General features: G+C 39.2%; 1 protein-coding gene across 2 annotated transcripts; it reads left to right on the forward strand.

Moving 5' to 3' along the window:
* The first annotated feature begins 6,737 nt into the window (after window positions 1–6,737).
* Window positions 6,738–16,942, forward strand: LOC120517618 (U7 snRNA-associated Sm-like protein LSm10). Of its 2 annotated transcripts, none has more exons than XM_039740033.1 (2): window positions 6,738–6,834; window positions 15,863–16,942. In XM_039740033.1, exons 1-2 carry the CDS (start codon window positions 6,805–6,807, stop codon window positions 16,247–16,249), a joined length of 417 nt encoding a protein of 138 aa, XP_039595967.1. In that variant the 5' UTR covers window positions 6,738–6,804; the 3' UTR covers window positions 16,250–16,942. The 2 variants fall into 2 exon arrangements, with proteins under 2 accessions (XP_039595967.1, XP_039595968.1); XM_039740034.1 differs by lacking the exon at window positions 6,738–6,834 and adding an exon at window positions 7,006–7,160.
* Window positions 16,943–19,653: the final 2,711 nt, after the last annotated feature.

Raw genomic sequence — 19,653 nt, forward strand, 5'->3', positions numbered from 1 at the left:
CTCTTGGGTAATATACACCTGGCACACATGAAGAAACAGATGAACAGACTCTGTGGCATGCAGTGTTCTTTAAACTCTCCACAAGGTTTTTCCCCCATGCTGTATGTGGCTACCGCAGAGCTTTCAGTCTTGGGATCAAAGACCTCTCTAAAACCACTACAGCACATTTAAACTGTCTGATTTTATTGTATTCGGTGACACCCATTACGTAAAAACTGCATTAGCTAAACTCTTTCACCTAAGCATAAAATAACTGGCTAATCATACCCTCCATCATCACTCATGGCCACCCTTCACAACCATCCATCCATCCATTTTCCAACCCGCCGAATCTGAACACAGGGTTACGGGGGTCTGCTGGAGCCAATCCTGGGCAGGGTGCCAACCCACCGCAGGACACACACACAAACACACACTAGGGCCAATTTAGAATCACCAATCCACCTAACCTGCATGTCTTTGGACTGTGGGAGGAAACCCCACGCAGACACGGCGAGAACACGCAAACTCCACACAGGGAGGACCCGGGAAGCGAACCCAGGTCTCCTAACTGTGAGGCAGCAGCGCTACCACTGCGCCACCCCCTTTCACAACCACTTTACCCTTAAATCTAATTTAGTTTCTCTAACTTGGTTCCTTCTGTTTCCCTCACCATTACATCTTCATTGTGCACTTCATATCATACTAACCTAATGAATGCTTAATAACTAAGACATACTGGCCATAACTTTTTATCTGTGTTTCAGTGTTATATTAAATATCAAAAATGTTGTCTTTTGTGGAGACATCTTGAAACAACCCAACTATGACTCCTTTGTTGCTAGGCTGTATCAGCTGACCCAGTAAGTAGATGCTGCACCTAACATGACTGCCCACTTCATTTTTCTTTTCTGCAAATGTATTTCATTCCTAATGATGAGAGGACATCTAGTGATGCCCAGAATAAAATAATGATATTAAGTGATATTGTGTACTAAAGCAGGTACTGAGTGTGCATTTTCTACTTAAGCAGTATTAATAATAACTTTTATGCCTTCATTTCCATGTGTGCTTTGTTGCTGGGCAACACCTGCCTGCTGCGTGTCTTCTGGTAGCCGATTTCCAGTAGGACAAAGGGAGATAATCAGGCAGGGAGGTAATCAGACTGCTTTTTTTTTGTCCTGGCAACTCAAATTTTCCATGTTAAAAATTGCTTTTGTTTTTTTTTCTGAAAGGTCATTCAGTCCTTTTAGCATCAGGTCTGTGGACTTGCATGTCCAGGACCATCCAGCATTCCAAAGAAAACCTCAAGCTTATGAATTTGGACTGTGAGTAATTTAAAAAGCAATTCAGAGCTGGAGATTCAGTGCAGACAATGACTGAGCAGGGTTCAGTGAGGAGGCAGCTGTGCTATCTACTGCAACAAGGTGTGGGTTTAAACAAAAGAATCTCCCTGTTTAATTAACATGTGATAAGCAAACAATCTGGCTGCCAAAGTGATGCTGATGCCTTGCAGTCTCACTCTCCTGGGTTCAAAGTGGGGAGTTTTCTTTTTTCCTCCAGGCACATCAGTTTATTACCTACATCCAGAGATGTTGGTTGTAGACTACTGTAATTGGCCAAGGAAAAGTGTGTGTGTGTGAGAAACACTGCTTCACAATGGACTAGCACCATATCCAAGCTTCGTTCTTTCCTAAACAAACTACCATGACGGACTGAATGGCCTCCTCTCATTTGTCAAATGTATTGTGCCACCTGTGGACAGGATCAACTCCCCTCAAAGCAGAAATTGAATTAGGGTTGCAAAAATGGATTAATACTTTAACACCGTGTCTTCCAATGGAATGAATGCCATTCCATTTAGGAGAAGTTTCTTTTGTGCTGATGCTACTGAAATCATTTCTGGCTCCCTGTGATCTAACGGCAGGATCAGTAAATTGACTGAGGGATGGAGGAATTTGTGTCTTTGTTTTTTCAGAGTATATGAGGTGCTGAAGTAATTCCAGTTCTCTGGTGACACTGTATTAGAACAAGCAGGTTTGGTATATCAATAAATGAATAAATCATTTAACACTGGTGAATTTCCAGTGTAACCAGTTGTGCTGAAATCAACAGTGGATCACTAGTGGGATAAATGGCTTTCTTAAGGGTATTTAATGTGGCTCTGTGGTTCCTTGTTCTTGAGTATACAACACTTGCAACATGTAGCTGTAACATTGTGTGTGCTTTTTTTAAAATTATAAAGCCTTGGCCTCCACAATGACATGATATGAACACTGGATGTCACTGTTTGACAGTTCCTGAAGGAAATGCCAAATCCCCAGTTTTAAATCTGCCATAACTGCTGGCTTTCCCTATATCTGAAAATGTGTAGTTTTTTTTATTACTGTGCTTAAATAGATTTCCGTAGTTGTTTTGACATCTGTGTATGTAGACTTTTGTGTTTTTACTATTCTACCAAAGCTTCTATTTAAAACATGTTTCCCAATTGTGGCCTTACCTTTATTTATCAATTTACATACTGCATATAGTGGTGGGCTGAAACTTCAAGGAGAAGTCAAACAGAAAAGGAATGGTCATGTAAGTGTAACTGTGAGCAGCAGAATCCAAGGTGCTGGAAGTAAGAGAAAAACACTTCTCTCACATGCTTAGTACACAATGATTCTAAAATAATCCACTCATAGATATTAGGGATTTTCCATTAATCTCTTCATTTAGATCATGTCTTATAATCTATTATTTTAGCAGGGGGTTTCTAGACTGCTCGTATTAATAATGAATAACTGTGACAAAGACTGTAACATTGTTTTCTTGGAGTTATTTCCACTTTAACCAAATTATTCCTTCCGACCTTGAAGTAGGAATTCATAACCAATGAGAGGCACAGTGTTAGACTTTCATTGTAACATAACATCCTACAACGTGTTTAATCCAAGGCCTGGAACCTTTACTGCATTTCACCCTCTTCTGAACACCAATCATTTTCTTGCATTATTACTGGGAAGTGTTTTAGAAAGCCTAAATTATAAAAAATCTAAGATGTAACTATATGTATGGTGTTTTGTGTTTAATTATGTTCGTAAATATAGACAGTTTATAAATTGGAGGAGCTCTACATAAAAATGACATAAGACAACATTCTTTAATCCAGTTTAGGTTTATAGGGTACAGAACCTTTCATAGCAGCACAATGCTCAAGGCAGGAAACAGCCCTAGACAGGTCGCCAGTTCATCGCAGGGCACAAGCTAGTTGGAATGTTAGAAACAGACGAGAACAGGACATTCAGTCTAACAAAGACTGCCAGTCCTGTCCACCTAAACTTATTATTACTTATGATTTGCCTGACACCTTTATTCAAAGCAACTTACAGCATTTGACACTGATATACAATTGATCATATTTCTTTTTTTATCTTATTCCAGTTGTAGCACTGGCATTTAAAGTCACTTGCTCAAAATGCCAGTAGTGGAATTTAAACCCACAACCTTAACCACTACACCACACTACCCTCAAAGTCAAACTCTTAATCTCTAAAAAGGTTCAGCTCCTGTAATCACTCCCTTGTTGCTCTTCTCTGGGCGTCTTTTTCATTCACACTGGATCCTACTTGGCATATCAATACGTGCCATTGCCAGAAGGTTTGCTGTGTCTCCCAGCACAATCTCAAGGGCATGGAGGAGATTCCAGGAGACAGGCAGTTACTCTACGAGAGGTGGACAGGGCCATAGAAGATCTTTAACCCCTCAGCAGGACCGGTATCTGCTCCTTTGGAAAGGGAGGAACAGGATGAGCACTGCCAGAGCCATACAAAATCACCTCCAGGTGGTCACTGCTGTGAATGTCTTTGACCACAAAATCAGAAACAGACTTAATGAGGATGGCCTGAGGGCCCAACGTCCTCTAGTGGGCCATGTGCTCACTGCCCGGCACCATGGAGCTTGACTGACATTTGCCATAGAATACCAGAATTGGCAGGTCCACTACTGGCGCCCTGTGCTTTTCACAGATGAGAGAAGGTTCACCGTGAGCACATGTGACAGATGACAAAGGGTCTGAAGAAGTCATGGATAACGTTAAGCTGCCTGTGACATCGTTCAGCATGACCAGTTTGGTGGTGGGTCAGTGATGGTGTAGGGAGGAATATCCATGGAGGGATGCATAGACCTCTACAGGCTGGGCAATGGCACCTTGACTGCCATTAGGTATCGGGATGAAATCCTTGGACCCATTGTCAGATCCTATGCTGGTGCAGTGGGTCCTGGGTTCCTCCTGGTGCAAGATAATGCCCGGCCTCATGTGGCTAGAGTATGCAGGCAGTTCCTGGAGAATGAAGGAATTGATACCATTGACTGGCCCCCACGCTCGTCTGACCAAAATCCAATAGAACACCTCTGGGACAATATGTTTCAGTCCATCCAAAGCTACCAGGTTGCACCTCAGACTGTCCAGGAGCTCAGTGATGCCCTGGTCCAGATATGGGAGGAGATCCCCCAGGACACCATCCGTCGTCTCATTAGGAGCATGCACCAATGTTGTCAGGCATGCATACAAGCACATGGAAGACATACAAACTACTAAGTACAATTTGGAGTTGCTGCAATGAGATTTCGGCAAAATGGACTAACCTGCCACATCATTTTTTCACTTTAATTTTTAGGGTGTCTTTGAACTCAACCCTCTGTTGGTTGATAATTTTCATTTCCATCAAATGATGTGGCATCCTTTCATTCCTAACACATTACCCAGTCCATATCAGTATAGATATCAAGCAGGATTTTTTTTCCCCATTGAGATCCGATGATTTTACAAAGTGTTCCTTTAATTTTTTAAGTAGTGTATGTGTGATACAGTACGAGACATGTGTTTTGTCCTTAGGGGATACAAAACTGTGTATACCTGACAAGACCCAATAAGGGGCAAAACACATGTCATGTACCCTTTGTATTATTTGGCAGATACTGTATCACTTATCTATGAGCTGCTTCTCACAACTGAGAGGACATGACGGATATTTGCTGACTGGCTGACAAACCACAACCATTACTTGGTAGGTAACCACCTAAATAATCAGACTGAGATTCATATATCTCTCTATTATAATAAAAAAATCCTGGGACGAGATGAGACTTTTTAGCCTGGGACGAGACGTGACTTTTTCAGAGAGATACTTCACGTCCTGCGGGACCAGACTTTGTGCCAAGAGATTTAACCACGCCCAGGGCCGAAAATAAAAGACAAAGAGTAGATGACAAAGTAGAACGTAATAAAGAATTCAGAAATGTTGGCGCAATACACATACAGAACAGGTTAGAGGTAATGAAAGTACTAAAATTCAAAAGTTAAAAAAAAAATGATAGTAAAGATTGTATTAGCGCAAACAAACGGAAATTATTACTCGGTGAAATAAAGGAACAGCGAAAAGAGATCAAATTATTGTTCGGATTTAAACTTTAAGTCGGAGACTTGTAGATTGGCTAATTCATGTTGCCATCAGGCAAAAGTAGTGCTTCTTCCCAAAGAACAGGCGTATCCGTGAGAAATAAAAGATTTGTTGTTTGGTGAAAGTGAAATCCACATACGCAAGCGGCAGAGACGCAGACCGGGATGGGATGTTGGAGAGCAAAGCTAGTATAAATAGATATACATATGTGTGTGTGTGTATATAAATATGCATGTATATATATATATATATATATATATATATATATATATATATATATATATATATATATATATAACTGTAAACTTGACTGAATGATTCCCTCATTCATCAGCAAAAACACCATTTCCAGATTAAAAAGCTGAAATTTCAAAGGAAGGTACATCTAGGGCAGTACGGAGCTACTAGTAAAAGGATATTTCAAAATATCAATATTTACATGTAACATCCCCAAAAGAAAAACTAAACACGCCAAAACCTCAAAAATGATTTGACTGTTTTTAAATTTGGTGACATTACAGACAAAAAGAAAATGGGCCAACTCGTGTCTCTTTTATTTGTTGACATTTGTTACTAATAATGCTGCAGTGGGATATTTAATTTCATTGTTTTTCCAAAAAATATATTAGCTATTAATTTTTTTTTTGTCTGTTGTTAATGGAATGCACCCTATGTACTGTACAGTAATACGTATTGTACGTGAATAAAGTATAACATTTGAAGTCTGGTAATGATATTTAGGGGATCGGGCAAATTGACTGCAAAAAAAAAAGAACACCTTGCCTCAGAAGGCATTATTTAACGTACCAGCCCTAGTGCTGGGTATACCGTTACTTGCTGGATTTTAAGGACTTTATTACATCATGTCCAGTCTAGTATTTCTGAAGCCCCCCTTACCTTTTCTGAGCTGGGTAAACGCTCGGTGCTCAATATTCCTAGCAGCAGAAACTTTTAACAGTTTGGCCTTATCTCACCTCGCCCTTATCTTATGTCTCGTAACCACCCACTTACGCTCACTAAAATGACACTTCTAACTACACTTTTGATGCAGTCAGTCGCAATGTGAGTTGCTTTCATGCCCACTTTACTATGCTATCAAATGTAACACCATAATGCAATTTTTAAAAGGTTTACCTGGGTAGAAACTATTATAACCGAATAATATAAAAGTAATCATATGTTGAAAGGAGTCATCGACAAGTCCATTTCCCCTCAGGGATTAATAAAGTATGTAAAAAAGGGAACGCAGGTTCACACACTTCATCCCATAGAATTGCCTCGTCTTGAAACGTCTCAGCTAGAAGTAACAGGCGGCAGCCATGAGATGGCGCTAAGATACCGTATCCCGTTATGACGTCTTTAAAAAGCGACTGGCAGGAAGTCGATGCCGCGCATTCTCTATGGAGTTGAAAACGTGAGTATTGTGAATGAAGAATTTCTTAATGGAGCTCGTAGGATTGGGAGGAGCATTAGGTTTAATTACAAGTACAGTTAATTATGTATAATTAGTGGAGTAGTAATGACGTGAAGGGTTTTATTAGTGAGTTATATTGCTACAGTTTTGGTATTTTGATTATTAAACGGACTTAGTCTGGCTTTTTCATTAGGTACTACGGTGAAGAAAATCGTTTCCGTTCGTATTTTTTAAACCAGATACTGCCTCTCGAGTTTTTTTATGAACGCTACGTGTTCTTATCCGAATCGAGCAGCGTTACGCTACGGCAAATATTATATAAATTGGTAAGTTCATGAACGTCTTCGTTAGCACCAAGTTACCGTCATGTTTGGAAGAAGCAGTGTGTGTTTTAAATGTCACAAGTGAGACTGATGGAATGTGTTTTCGGAAAGCAAACATAACATGTATATAAATATGCAGTCATGACAACTGTAATCCTCGTCCACTGACCGTCCAAATAGACCCAATTAAAATACTTGCACATTAGTAGAATTAGCGTGAATGACCCACACAAGAACTCTTTTATGTGCACTGAGCAGTGGAGCATGTGTGCCGAAAAGCGGCATTCGCTGCATGCGGAACAGTTCTGTTTAGAGCTTCGTTTTTACGCATGGAAAAACAATCAATTTCTATGAATGGATATGTATAAGAGATTAGCATTGTTATATATAAATGTAACAGAGGTGTAAGTGTTTTAATAGGACAGAGCGATGTCAGTAGTCGAAGCTGGGGGATAGTACATTACTTTTTAAAGTAACGAGTAGCGTAACGTAATAGATATTAAATTAAAATACCTGTGTTACTTAAATAGATACACGTTGCTACTTTACTAGTTTAGTGTACCAGGAAAACGTGCTCATTGCAGCAGCACTGGGTGTAAAGCATGAAATCGATGGGCTTTAACAGCCTGCGCCCCACTCCACTGCTCAGGGGGCTGCCGTTTACAGTTGGCTTCTCCAGGTATTTCAATCCCCCTCAGATGGGTCTCGGCCATCTAAGGTGCGTGTACCTCTCCGGTCCGGAACGGGGGTGCTACAATACTTTTAAAAGAAAATAACTTTTGTATGGCTTTCTAGTCAGTTTCTTAAAGGTATCCATAGGTTAAGGATGTAATAACAAAATGCTGGTTAGGAATATAAGCACATTTTCATACAAAAAAAGTAATGCACTGTAAGTAAGGCATTACATTTTATAAAAAGTAACTAACATTTAATTATCTTTTCTTAAAAATAACTGTGTTTTCCAGCTTAGCCTGGGAAATTAGCAAAGACAATGGGCCTATAGTGCAGTTGATTAATCAGATGTATCAGAAGTACAGTATTATGCAACTTTTGAAGTACTTTTCTGTATTTTTTGCTAACCAGGATGCCGATCTTTTTCGACGTGTGGTGGGTGCGGCAACGTGCTGTACCAGTGCATGCTCCCCAACCTGAAGCTAACCTGCTAAAAATTATTAGTTCACTGGAGCTTCTTGCTTTTCAAAATGATGCATACAAATTGCCCACTGGTAAAACATTCCTGCTGTAGATCAATTTGTGTCTTTCTTTCTTCGTCTTCTTTTTTTTTTTTTTAATTCAAACTGGTAGATCTAGTTAAATCAAAAGCTGTATACACTAAATCATGGTTTCCTTTAACTTGCTACATACAGCATTGATGTTTACAGGCTGCACTAATTCACTGTGTGGCATTTACCTGTTTTTGCCTTGGGAACCGGAGTGTACTGTAGAGGCACATTGCAGTCTGATCTCCAAGGGCACACCCCAGTTTTCTGCAGTACTGAAAGTATTACACCACCAAGGAGGAAATCTGTTCCTTGAAGTACAGTATATGTATATTAGCACAATCAACAATACAAGGAGGGCAAAGCTCCCCTGGCTTAAGTTTGTATTTTTTTCCACGTCATGACGTATATTCTGACAGAATCGCGAGTACTGCTATTCACTAAACTTGTGCTAGCTGCCTTAATTCGCAGAAACAGGAAATCCCCATTTCTCTGTGCAATTCCTTCTTGGAATTCAGCCAGACAATGGACATGGTATTTTACAATAGCTTACTTGTTAACATATTATTGACAAAATAACACAGGTAGGGTTGAAAAATTAAATCCATCAAAACATATTTTTTAGATTTTGGGATGTTTAGATTTTTTGTTGTGGAAGGTTTTTTTGTTTTTTTTAACCCCTAAACACAATCCCAATTCCAAAAAAGTTGGAACACTTTTTGCAAAATCCAAAAAAAGCAAAATGCAATGATTTGCAAATCTCATAAACTCATATTTTATTGACAATAGAACTTAGCATGTTTAAACTGAGAAAATGTACCAATTTAAGAAAAGAATAAGATCATTTTGAATTTGATGGCAACAACAAGTCTCAAAAAAGTTGGGACAGAGCCATGTTTACCACTGTGTAGGATTATAACTGCTCAACAGTCCTGGGTTTTCTTTGGCGTATTTTATGTTTTATGATGAAGGTCTGGACTGCAGGCAGGTGAGTTCAGCACCCGGACTTTCCTACTATGAAGCCATGCTGTTGTAATAGATGCAGTATGCAGTTTAGCATTGTAGTGCTAAAATATGCAAGATCTTGCCTGAAAAAGACATCATCTGGATGGGAGCTTATGTTGCTCTAAAACCTGTATATAACCTTTCAGCATTGATGGTGCCTTTCCAGCTATGTAAGCTGCTAATTCTATAGGCACTAATGCCTATAATAATAAATAATCAGGACAAGTAGAAAAGTAGAATTAAAATAAGGATGATGATGGTGAACATCTTCAAAAAACAAGGTAGAAAGCACAATTATCTTTGTGTAGCACACATAGTTGCGTGATGCATTCCAATAAACAATAAAATCTGGTAAACTCAGTTTTGAAATTTATGGTGCATGGCTTTTCATTCCATGTCATTTACTCTGGTGTCAGTGCTACTCACTAATAGTTATTATTAGAGCGCAAGTAAGTAAGCAATTTAACAAAAAACAAAAAAAAAAAAATAAATCTGCAACCGGTTAATTTGTTTATTTAAATGTCATTCTAAAAATTAGTCCAGTGAAAAAATGCAGTAGTGTTGCATGGTATACCAGTACTAAAAAAGTTCCAAACTACCCAATTTTTTAAAACTGTGCTATACCAGCATTATGCAAAGTTTGGTAATCCTACTATTAGGTCTTGAAGTGGACCATACTGGCATCTTTCTGTTTCAATGCACCTCAAAGCAATACAGTAATTATATTTTAGCGTGTGCTAAACACAAAAAAGGGGACACTTCTACAATAATGGTATATCAGACACTCAAAACTTCAAGGGGGGCAATTCTCTGTAATATGAGAATAACCACGCACTCGAAGTTCTGAAGGGTATCTGAGTGGGAGGAAGCCTTGAACTGCAGTGGAGGTTGCAGATCTGGCACTGTATGAAGCCCTGTATTAGTCTTCTCCCTGTTGCTGAAGCCTTTTGGCAAGAGAGCATGGCAGACAGCAAGCCTTGGATGGAACCAGAGGATCGTGTGGCAGTTGGGTGGCCTCTGACCCCAGACAAGCAGAGCCAAGTGACATGCATGTGTGCCAGTCAGGGGGATGAAGTAGCTGGGAGCTGGTTTGGGGGAATTTGTTTATTTTCTGTAGTATCATTTTAGTACTGCTACTGAAGTGAAAATGTTAGTATCGATGCAACATTACAATGCAATAACTTTTTTTTTTCTTTCTTCCTTCTTCCAACAACTAGAATGTCCATTGCAGGGCTCACTTATGCACACACCCACACAGAACCAGATTACAGTCACCAGTTAACCTAACGCATTCTGGTGAAGCGAGTATGAGGTGCGGATGCGCGCTACTGCAAAGCCATGCAGTTGTGGGGTATTTAATGCGAAAGCAAGCTGATTGCTTGTTAACATGTAAAAATGTTCATGGGGAAGAAGGAAGAAAAAAAATCTTACATTACTCATGTTATATAATTCAGACACTTCCTCAAAGCATGTAAAATCAATGTATTTTTAATAAAATAGATATGTCTATTGTTACTTCCTGAATTTTCTGCACGTACATAAAACCCTTTGAGTCCTGGGAGAGACTTAGTGAATTGAAGACACTACTCTTGACCAACAAACGATGTGAAGAGGTGGGTCTTCAAGCCAAAAAGCTTCTCCTGTAAGCCCTTTCGCTTTATAGGCATTTATGCCAGGTTGTTGTCCACATGCTCTGTAAAATGCTTTTTATTGAGCTATATAATTTTCTGTCCATTATCACTACCTACTCTGGTTCTTTGTCCTGGGGATTTTACATTTGTGTGTAATACCAAAGTTGAATTGTTTGAAGTAAATATTATGCAGACACAGTGTAAAAGTGGATATTACAGTTAGAACATTAGAACAATCTAGACGAGAACAGGCCTTTCAGCCCAACAAAGCTCACCAGTCCTATCCACTTGTTTCCTCCAAGAAAACATCAAGTTGAGTTTTGAAAGTCCCTAATGTCTTACTGTCTACCACACTACTTGGTAGCTTATTCCAAGTGTCTATCGTTCTTTATGTAAAGAAAAACTTCCTAATGTTTGTGCGAAATTTACCCTTAACAAGTTTCCAACTGTGTCCCCATGTTCTTGATGAACTCATTTTAAAATACAAGTCTCGATCCACTGTACTAATTCCCTTCATAATTTTAAACACTTCAATCATGTCACCTCTTAATCTTCTTTTGCTTAAACTGTAAAGGCTCAGCTCTTTTAATCTTTCCTCATAATTCAACCCCTGTAGACCTGGAATCAGCCTAGTCACTCTTCTCTGGACCTTTTCTAGTGCTGCTATGTCCTTTTTGTAGCCTGGAGACCAAAACTGCACACAGTACTCGAGATGAGGCCTCACCAGTGCATTATAAAGGCTGAGCATAACCTCCTTGGCCTTGTACTCCACACATCGTGCTATATAACCTAACATTCTGTTAGCCTTCTTAATGGCTTCTGAACACTGTTGGGAAGTTGATAGCTTTGAGTCCACTATGACTCCTAAATCCTTCTCATAAGGTGTACTGTCGATTTTCCGACCGCCCATTGTGTATTCAAACCTAATATTTTTACTTCCTATGTGTAATACTTTACATTTACTGACATTAAATTTCATCTGCCACAAATCTGCCCAAGCCTGTATGCTATCCAAGTCCTTCTGTAATGATATAACGGATTCCAAATTATCTGCTAATCCACCTATCTTGGTATCATCTGCAAACTTAACCAGCTTGTTACTTATATTCCTATCTAAATCATTTATATTTATATATATATTAAAAAGTTGGTGAAGTTCTGCAACCCAAGGGAACAGCTAGTATTTGTAGGCCTCCAAACCACTTGAGTGCAATTTATTGACACATGAACCCCACACATTTTTCTGTGTGACACAGTAATGCAGATTGCAAGCAATCAGGATCTATTAATTGGCTACAGTATGTGTCTAGCTCCCATTTCACATGTTTATTCTCATATCTTGCATTCTAAAGTTTGCACTTGCTCAACCCTACTGTCTATACTGTGTGTGTGTGTATATATATATATATATATATATATATATATATATATATATATATATATATATATATATATATATATATATATATATATATATATATATATAAACTGCTCAAAAAATTAAAGGAACACTTTGAATACACATCAGATCTCAATGGGAAAAAGAAATCCTCCTGGATATCTATACTGATATAGACTGGGTAATGTGTTAGGAACGAAAGGATGCCACATCGTTTGATGGAAATGAAAATGATCAACCCTGAATTCAAAGACGCGCCAAAAATCAGAGTGAAAAAATTATGTGGCAGGCTAGTCCATTTTGCCAAAATTTAATTGCAGCAACTCAAAATTGTACGCAGCACTTTGTATGGCCCCTGTGTTCTTGTATACATGCCTGACAACATCGGTGCATGCTTCTAATGAGATGACAGATGGTGTTGTGGGGATCTCCTCCCAGATCTGGACCAGGGCATCACTGAGCTCCTGGACAGTCTGAGGTGCAACCTGGTGGCATTGGATGGACCAAAACATAATGTCCCAGAGGTGTTCTATTGGATTTAGGTCAGGAAAGTGTGGTGGCCAGTCAATGGTATCAATACCTTCATCCTCCAGGAACTGCCTGCATACTCTCACCACATGGGGCCAGGAATTGTCGTGCACCAGGAGCCACTGTACCAGCATAGGGTCTGACAATGGGTCCAAGGATTTCATCCTGATACCTAATGGCAGCCAAGGTGCCTTTGTCAAGCCTGTAGTGGTCTGTGTGACCCTCCATGGATATGCCTCCCCAGACAATCATTAACCTACCACCAAACTGCTCATGCTGAATGATGTTACAGGCAGCATAATGTTCTCCATGGCTTCTCCAGACCCTTTCACTTCTGTCACGTGCTCAGGGTGAACCTGCTCTCATCTGTAAAAGCACAGGGCACCAGTGGTGCATCTGCCAATTCTGGTATTCTATGGCGAATGCCAATCGAGCTGCATGCTGCTGGGCAGTGAGCTCAGGGCCCATTAGAGGACATGGGGCCCTTGGGTCACCCTCATGAAGTCTTTCTGGTTGTTTGGTCAGAGACATTCACACCAGTGGCCTGCTGGAGGTCATTTTGTAGGGCTCTGGCAGTGCTCATCCTGTTCCTCCTTGCCCAAAGGAGCAGATACTGGTCCTGCTGATGGGTTATGGACCTTCTATGGCCCTCTCCAGCTCTCCTAGAGTAACTGCTTGTCTCCTAGAATCTCCTCCATGCCCTTGAGACTGTGCAGGGAGACACAGCAAACCTTCTGGCAATGACACGTATTGATGTGCCATCCTGGAGAAGTTGGACTACCTGTGCAACCTCTGTTGGGTCCAGGTATCGCCTCATGCTACCAGTAGTGACACTGACTGTAGCCAAATGCAAAACTAGTGAAGAAACAGTCAGAAAAGATGAGGAGGGAAAAATGTTAGTGGCCTTCACCTGTTAAACCATTCCTGTTTTGGGGGTCATCTCATTGTTGCCCCTCTAGTGCATCTGTTGTTAATTTCATTAACACCACAGCAGCTGAAACTGATTAACAACCCCCTCTGCTACTTAACTGACCAGATTAATATCCCATAAGTTTCATTGACTTTATGCTATACTCTGATTAAAAAGTGTTCCTTTAATTCTTTTGAGCAGTATATATATATATGGAGCCAATCTCCTACGCTTTGCTTTGTTCTAATCTTTGGTGTCTGATGCATGAACTCCTAAAAAAGCATTTTGCTACTTATTTCCATTTTTAATTTTGGTTTCTAATTACCAAAATCTTTTCCTTTTTAATTGTAAAACTTAAATGAACCATTAAAATGTAATATGGATTTATGCATCATAATAATGTTTTAGTCTGTATTTCCAGTTATGGCTTATTTTCTGTGTCTGAAAAATTATCCTTTTTCATGGGTGAAGTCTTTATTTTATTTTGCCAATGACCTGTGGGTTAGAGATGTGTTAACTTGATCATTGTGGCGTTATCCAAAGCCAACAATCTTTCTCTTATTATTGATAACTCCGTTGTTTCCCCATCACCTCAGGTCAAGAGTCTGGGTGTCTTCCTCGACAGTACTCGTATCTTTCTAATCTCACATTAATAACATCACCCAGTCTGCTTACTTCCACCTACGTAATATTAATCACATCCGCCCCTTCTTCACTCCCCATACCACTGTCATTCTTGTTCATAGTCTTTTTACTTCTCAGCTGGACTATTGTAATTCACTCCTCTTTGGTCTCTCTTATAAATCTCTTCATACTGTAAGTTTCAGCTAGTCCATAATTCTGCAGCATGCATCATTACTCAAACCTCATCTATTCACCATATTACTCTGGTTTTGTAGCAGCTTAATTGGCTCACGATTAAGTTTCGAATTGATTTTAAGATTCTGCTGTTAACATTTAAGGCCATTCATAACCTTGCCCCTTCATATCTGTCTGACCTTCATGTTGCCATTCCCTCCTGTAACCTTAGATCCTCTTCCTCCATCCATCTGACTGTCCCTCTCGCCCGTCTAACCACCATGGGGAGCAGAGCATTCAGCCGATCTGCTCCCAAGCTCTGGAATTCATTGCCTACTGAGCTTAGAAATATCGAATCATATTCATCCTTCAAATGTAAACTTAAAACACATCTGTTTAAAATGGCTTTTTCTTTATGATTACAGTGGTTGTTTGGTTTTAATTCTTATATTTTCTGATGTTTTTAGTTGTTTATAATTGTCTTTTATTTATTTATTGTTTGTTCAGTGTCCTTGAGTTCTCAGAAAGGCGCTTTGTATAAATAAAATGTATTATTAAATGCCTGTCTAACAAATCGGATTGTATTCTTATTAAATAATGCTCATAACATGGTAATTCAGGGACACATCTCGTATGTACTGATGAAAACCATACATTTAATAAAATGTTATCCGGAAAAGGTATCTGTTCAATTGAAAATGTTTCTTTGAAACGTTAATAATTAATATTAACTAAACACTTACTGGACTGAATCGAAACTGAATTTGGACAACCTAGGAGAACTGGGGAACAACTAGACCAAACTTGTCACATGCAAAAGCATGTAAAATGTTAGTTTCCTTTCATTTAAAATAAACCTGCATTTGGTATGTGGGTGGGTACTGGTATTGTACCCCGATGAAGGTCTGAAGAACTTACTGTAACATAATGTATAATGCATGACATTTTTATTTATTTTTTTAATAGAAAATGTTGTAGATTGCAAGTATTATAGCATGTGTTGAAGTTTTCACTCTGCTAAGGGAGTTAGTTGAATTTCTGTGATTCTTTTTTTTCTGTATTAATATCATCAGTGGCAAGTTCAACATACTGTATAACCACTGAGTTTTAAAATAAGTCCAGTTAAGACCATAGGATTGTGGTAAAAAAGGATTTGTTTTATTTTATCCATATCAACATTGAGTATGCTAACAGTTTTTTGCATTCTTGTACAGGTTCTCTATCCGAATATCATGGAGGTGAGCCACTCAGTTCGTGAACGAACCATAGCAGAAAATAGCCTCATCATTCTGCTGCAAGGAATTCATGGGCTTGTCACTACTATAGATTTAAAAAATGAGAGTGTGATCAAAGGTCGCATTATCAATGTGGATGCATTCATGAACATTCGGCTAACAGAAGTTGTCTACACAGACCCACGTGGCAAGGAGACGAAACTGGATGATTTTTTTGTGACTGGTAGAAATGTCAGATATGTGCATATCCCAGACGAAGTAAATATCATGAAAACAATTGAAACCCAGCTACAAAAGATTCACAGAGTTCGAAACTTTGGTGGCGAGAGTCGTGGTAGAAAAGAATACTTGAATAAAAAAAAGTAACTTCTATATAAGGAAGTCAACATTGCCATCTGTCTGGATTTTTCAAGATTTACTATTGTTGCTACTGTTAACAGCTGTTGAAACCATAGGATTAATTTCAACTGCTGACATGAACACCACAATAACATTTTAAAATCTTTAAATAATAAAGGTCTTATTTAGGAAAAAAGCCTTGATAAACAACCATATGTATTGATTGTAATTAAAACTGAATTTAGAAAATGCAGTTAACGGAATGCATGTTTTACTAAATCGGTTAAAAAAAAAAAATTATATTTAATTTTTTTTTTTTATTATTTTTAAAAAACAAGTTTTTGTAGTCCATAATAAGAGCAGTGTGAACTGAGTTACTGGGTTAGATAGACTTCTTATAAATATGTTTTTCTTTTCACATATGGAATATATCTGCTAAAGCTAAGCATTATTAAAGCATTGTCCTGTAATGGATTTGAACAGAGGATGACGGCAGTGTGTTTAATCCAAAAATAGCCGAAGTCTTATTTGTGTGATGCTTAAGTAGAATGGTTCGATAATATTGATATTCACAATTAAACTGTTTAATTAAGAGTCAAACCAGCTTCTTATAAGCAAGTGTGGCATAACAATAGCTAGAGGACTGCATTGTCTATGGATTTTAATTACAGTTCTAACCATATTGCTCCACTGGGATGAATAAAGTTAAATTGCATTGTCGATTCCTGTGTTTTATTGAACTGTTTCCTTAATTAGATTTTATTGCGCTAAATATTGCTCTTGTTTAAATAAAAAAGGGAATAAAAGTCTGGTGACTAAATGATATTTGAAAGTGAAGTAAATTCGGATGAAGGCAGTAATGTAATGAATAACATTGTTTTCCACTTTAAAACTGCCAGCTCTTCTGGCATTCAGATATTGCAAAATGTGTTCATTTCTTTTTTTTAATTAACATTTAGCAAAAATGAGCAAAATATTCAATCAGTGAGTGAATTCGAATGGATTGCTGTCTGAATCTGAGCCTGCATGGGTTGTGTCTTTCCAGCACATTTTTAAAAATAATTTGCAGATGAAGTTTTCATCATATCTGGCTCCCATGCTGTAAGTACCACCCCCTCACCCGGACAGGATCTGTCAGCAGAGTGCTAAAATTGGTGTTTTGATTCAACAAAGAAATGTCAGAATCCCACATGTCTCAGAGGAGTCATCAGACTGAGTGAAACTTGAACTGTAACCTCCTACGTCTAAAGAGTAACGGGTAGACAGTCAGATGTGAGTTTCTCTTAAGAATTTGTGAGAAATTCTATCAGGAATGAAAGTTGTTTCATGTGTGAATTTAAGCTGTTTTCTAAAACTTGTATGTGCAATTTGTTAAGCCAAAATGCAAATGTGAGTGCAGCTCTTTATCATGTGAGAATTCTAGAGGGTTCATGGAGGCATGCCCAAACAGTCTACTGTACGTGTGTTTAGTGGACTTCAAAAAAGGTATACCACCCTGGCCTGCTGAAACTTATTTGGTCCTTATACAGCCAGAGCGAGGACTTCACTCACACTACCAGCAATAAGTCAGACTTCTTTTTAATGGGTGTGAGAGTCCGCCAGGGTTGCACTTTGTTACCGATCCTGTTTGTGATTATTACAGACAGAATGTTTTTTAAATGCAGTAAAGGGTTGGAGGGGTCCAGTTCAAAACTGCATTTTGCAAATGATATCATCTAGTTGGCTTTATCAGGTGATGACTTTAGATGCACACTGATGACCTCTGGTTTGTGGCTGCGTGTGAGTTGGTTGGGAGGAGGTTCAGCATGTCCAAGTCGGAGGTCATGGTACTCGCCTAGAAGAAGGTAGAGTGGCCTGTCCAGGTTGGAGCGGAGGGGCTTTCTCAAATGGAGAAGTTTAAGTATCTCTGGGTCTTGTTTGTGAGTGAGGGAAGAAGGGACTAAGAGATTGAAAGGCAGGTCTTAGTGGCGTCAGCAGTTATGTCGACATTGCACTGTGTCAATCATGGTAAAGAGAAGGCAAAGCCCTCGATTTTGCCGGCCAATCTGTATTCTTAACCTTACCTACTACCAGGAGCTTTGGGTAGTGACTGAAAAAACTAGATCACAGATACCACCGGCAGAAATAAAGTTCCTTTGTGGGGTGTCCCGCCTCAGCCTTAGAGTTAGGGTGAGGAGTGCAGACATTCAGCAGATGTTCTGTCTTGACACAAGCCAGCTGAGGTGGTTCAGGCAGTTAAGATCCTACCTAGACACTTCCCTGTGGAGGTTTTTCAGGCAGGAGGTATTTGAGCAGACCCAGGATACATTAGTGAGATGATATCTCCCAGCTGGCCTACGAGCACCTTAGTATCCCTCAGAGATGGTGGCAGGGAAGAGGGTGTCTTTGCTTAGGTTGCTGCCCATTTGACCTGGACATAGGTGAGCTTGAGAAAACAGATGGCATATGCAAGTGCCCTTTACATTAATTGTCTCTGGACAGTTTTTAAAAGGTCATTTGTAGTTCAAGCATTTGCACCTTTTTTGGTTTGTTTCATAATGAGCAGTATTCACTAACCCTCCAGACACTTTTACATCCTTCTGTCTTCCGCAGAGTGTTTAGATAGTGTTTGAGAATGGCAGTTCTGATTCCACAAAATTCCACTTTCCTCTGCCAATTTTCACTTTTACTGTTTGGCAAAGCTGAGAAAACATAACACAATTCAGTACAATAAATGACATTGACATAGTACTTTAAAGAGTCTGCCTCGGCAGTCCGGCTTCTGGGGTTGCATCACTGGTTTGGCCACTTTGTGCTGGTTTTGGATGGTCTCTCAGTGTTTGTTGGGGTTTCGCTAAGCACTGCATGTTCCAGACATATACTTTACCAAAGACGGATATATCGGAGTCTGTAAATTGGTTTGGACTGACTAACAGAGAGTATATGAGAATGTGATGACCAGAAGTCCTGTTTAGGGGCAGCTCCTGATGTGTGTCTGATAAGGATAGGCTGAGACCGCCTGAGACTCAGAATTGGGAAAAGGATAGATGGATATCGCAAGTAAAATGGTAATTAATGTAACATGAATATGTGGAGGAATACATTTGCAGTTGGCAGCTGTGCTAAGCATAACAGGATGTTTCCTACCACTCCAGCTCAAGGTGAAGTTTTCCTTTGGAAAAGCTAGAGTTCTCATCAGCAATGCTCAAATGTTAAAATCATTAGACTTACAATGTGGCTTTCACTTCTTCCTTCCCTGTAATGCAAATCGGTTGTTTTCATTAACAAAATCGGCACTGAGGTTTCTTCTGCAAGGCTTTCATAAATAGAGTGTTTTGCAGACACTTTACTGATTCTGAATAACATGCCCTGGCACCTAGGCATACCTATTCTCCTTAATTAATAATCGTTCACATATGTTTCATATGCAATTTTTATGAAGAAGCTGAATG

This window comes from Polypterus senegalus, chromosome 17 (assembly GCF_016835505.1).
Source record: "Polypterus senegalus isolate Bchr_013 chromosome 17, ASM1683550v1, whole genome shotgun sequence".
In the NCBI taxonomy this organism is placed as follows: domain Eukaryota; kingdom Metazoa; phylum Chordata; class Cladistia; order Polypteriformes; family Polypteridae; genus Polypterus; species Polypterus senegalus.

Coding starts and splice junctions, on each gene's coding strand:
- LOC120517618 (XM_039740033.1), top strand. CDS start 6,805: ATGCCGCGCATTCTCTATGGAGTTGAAAAC. Junction 6,835..15,862: donor TTCTCTATGGAGTTGAAAAC/GTGAGTATTGTG, acceptor ATTCTTGTACAG/GTTCTCTATCCGAATATCAT.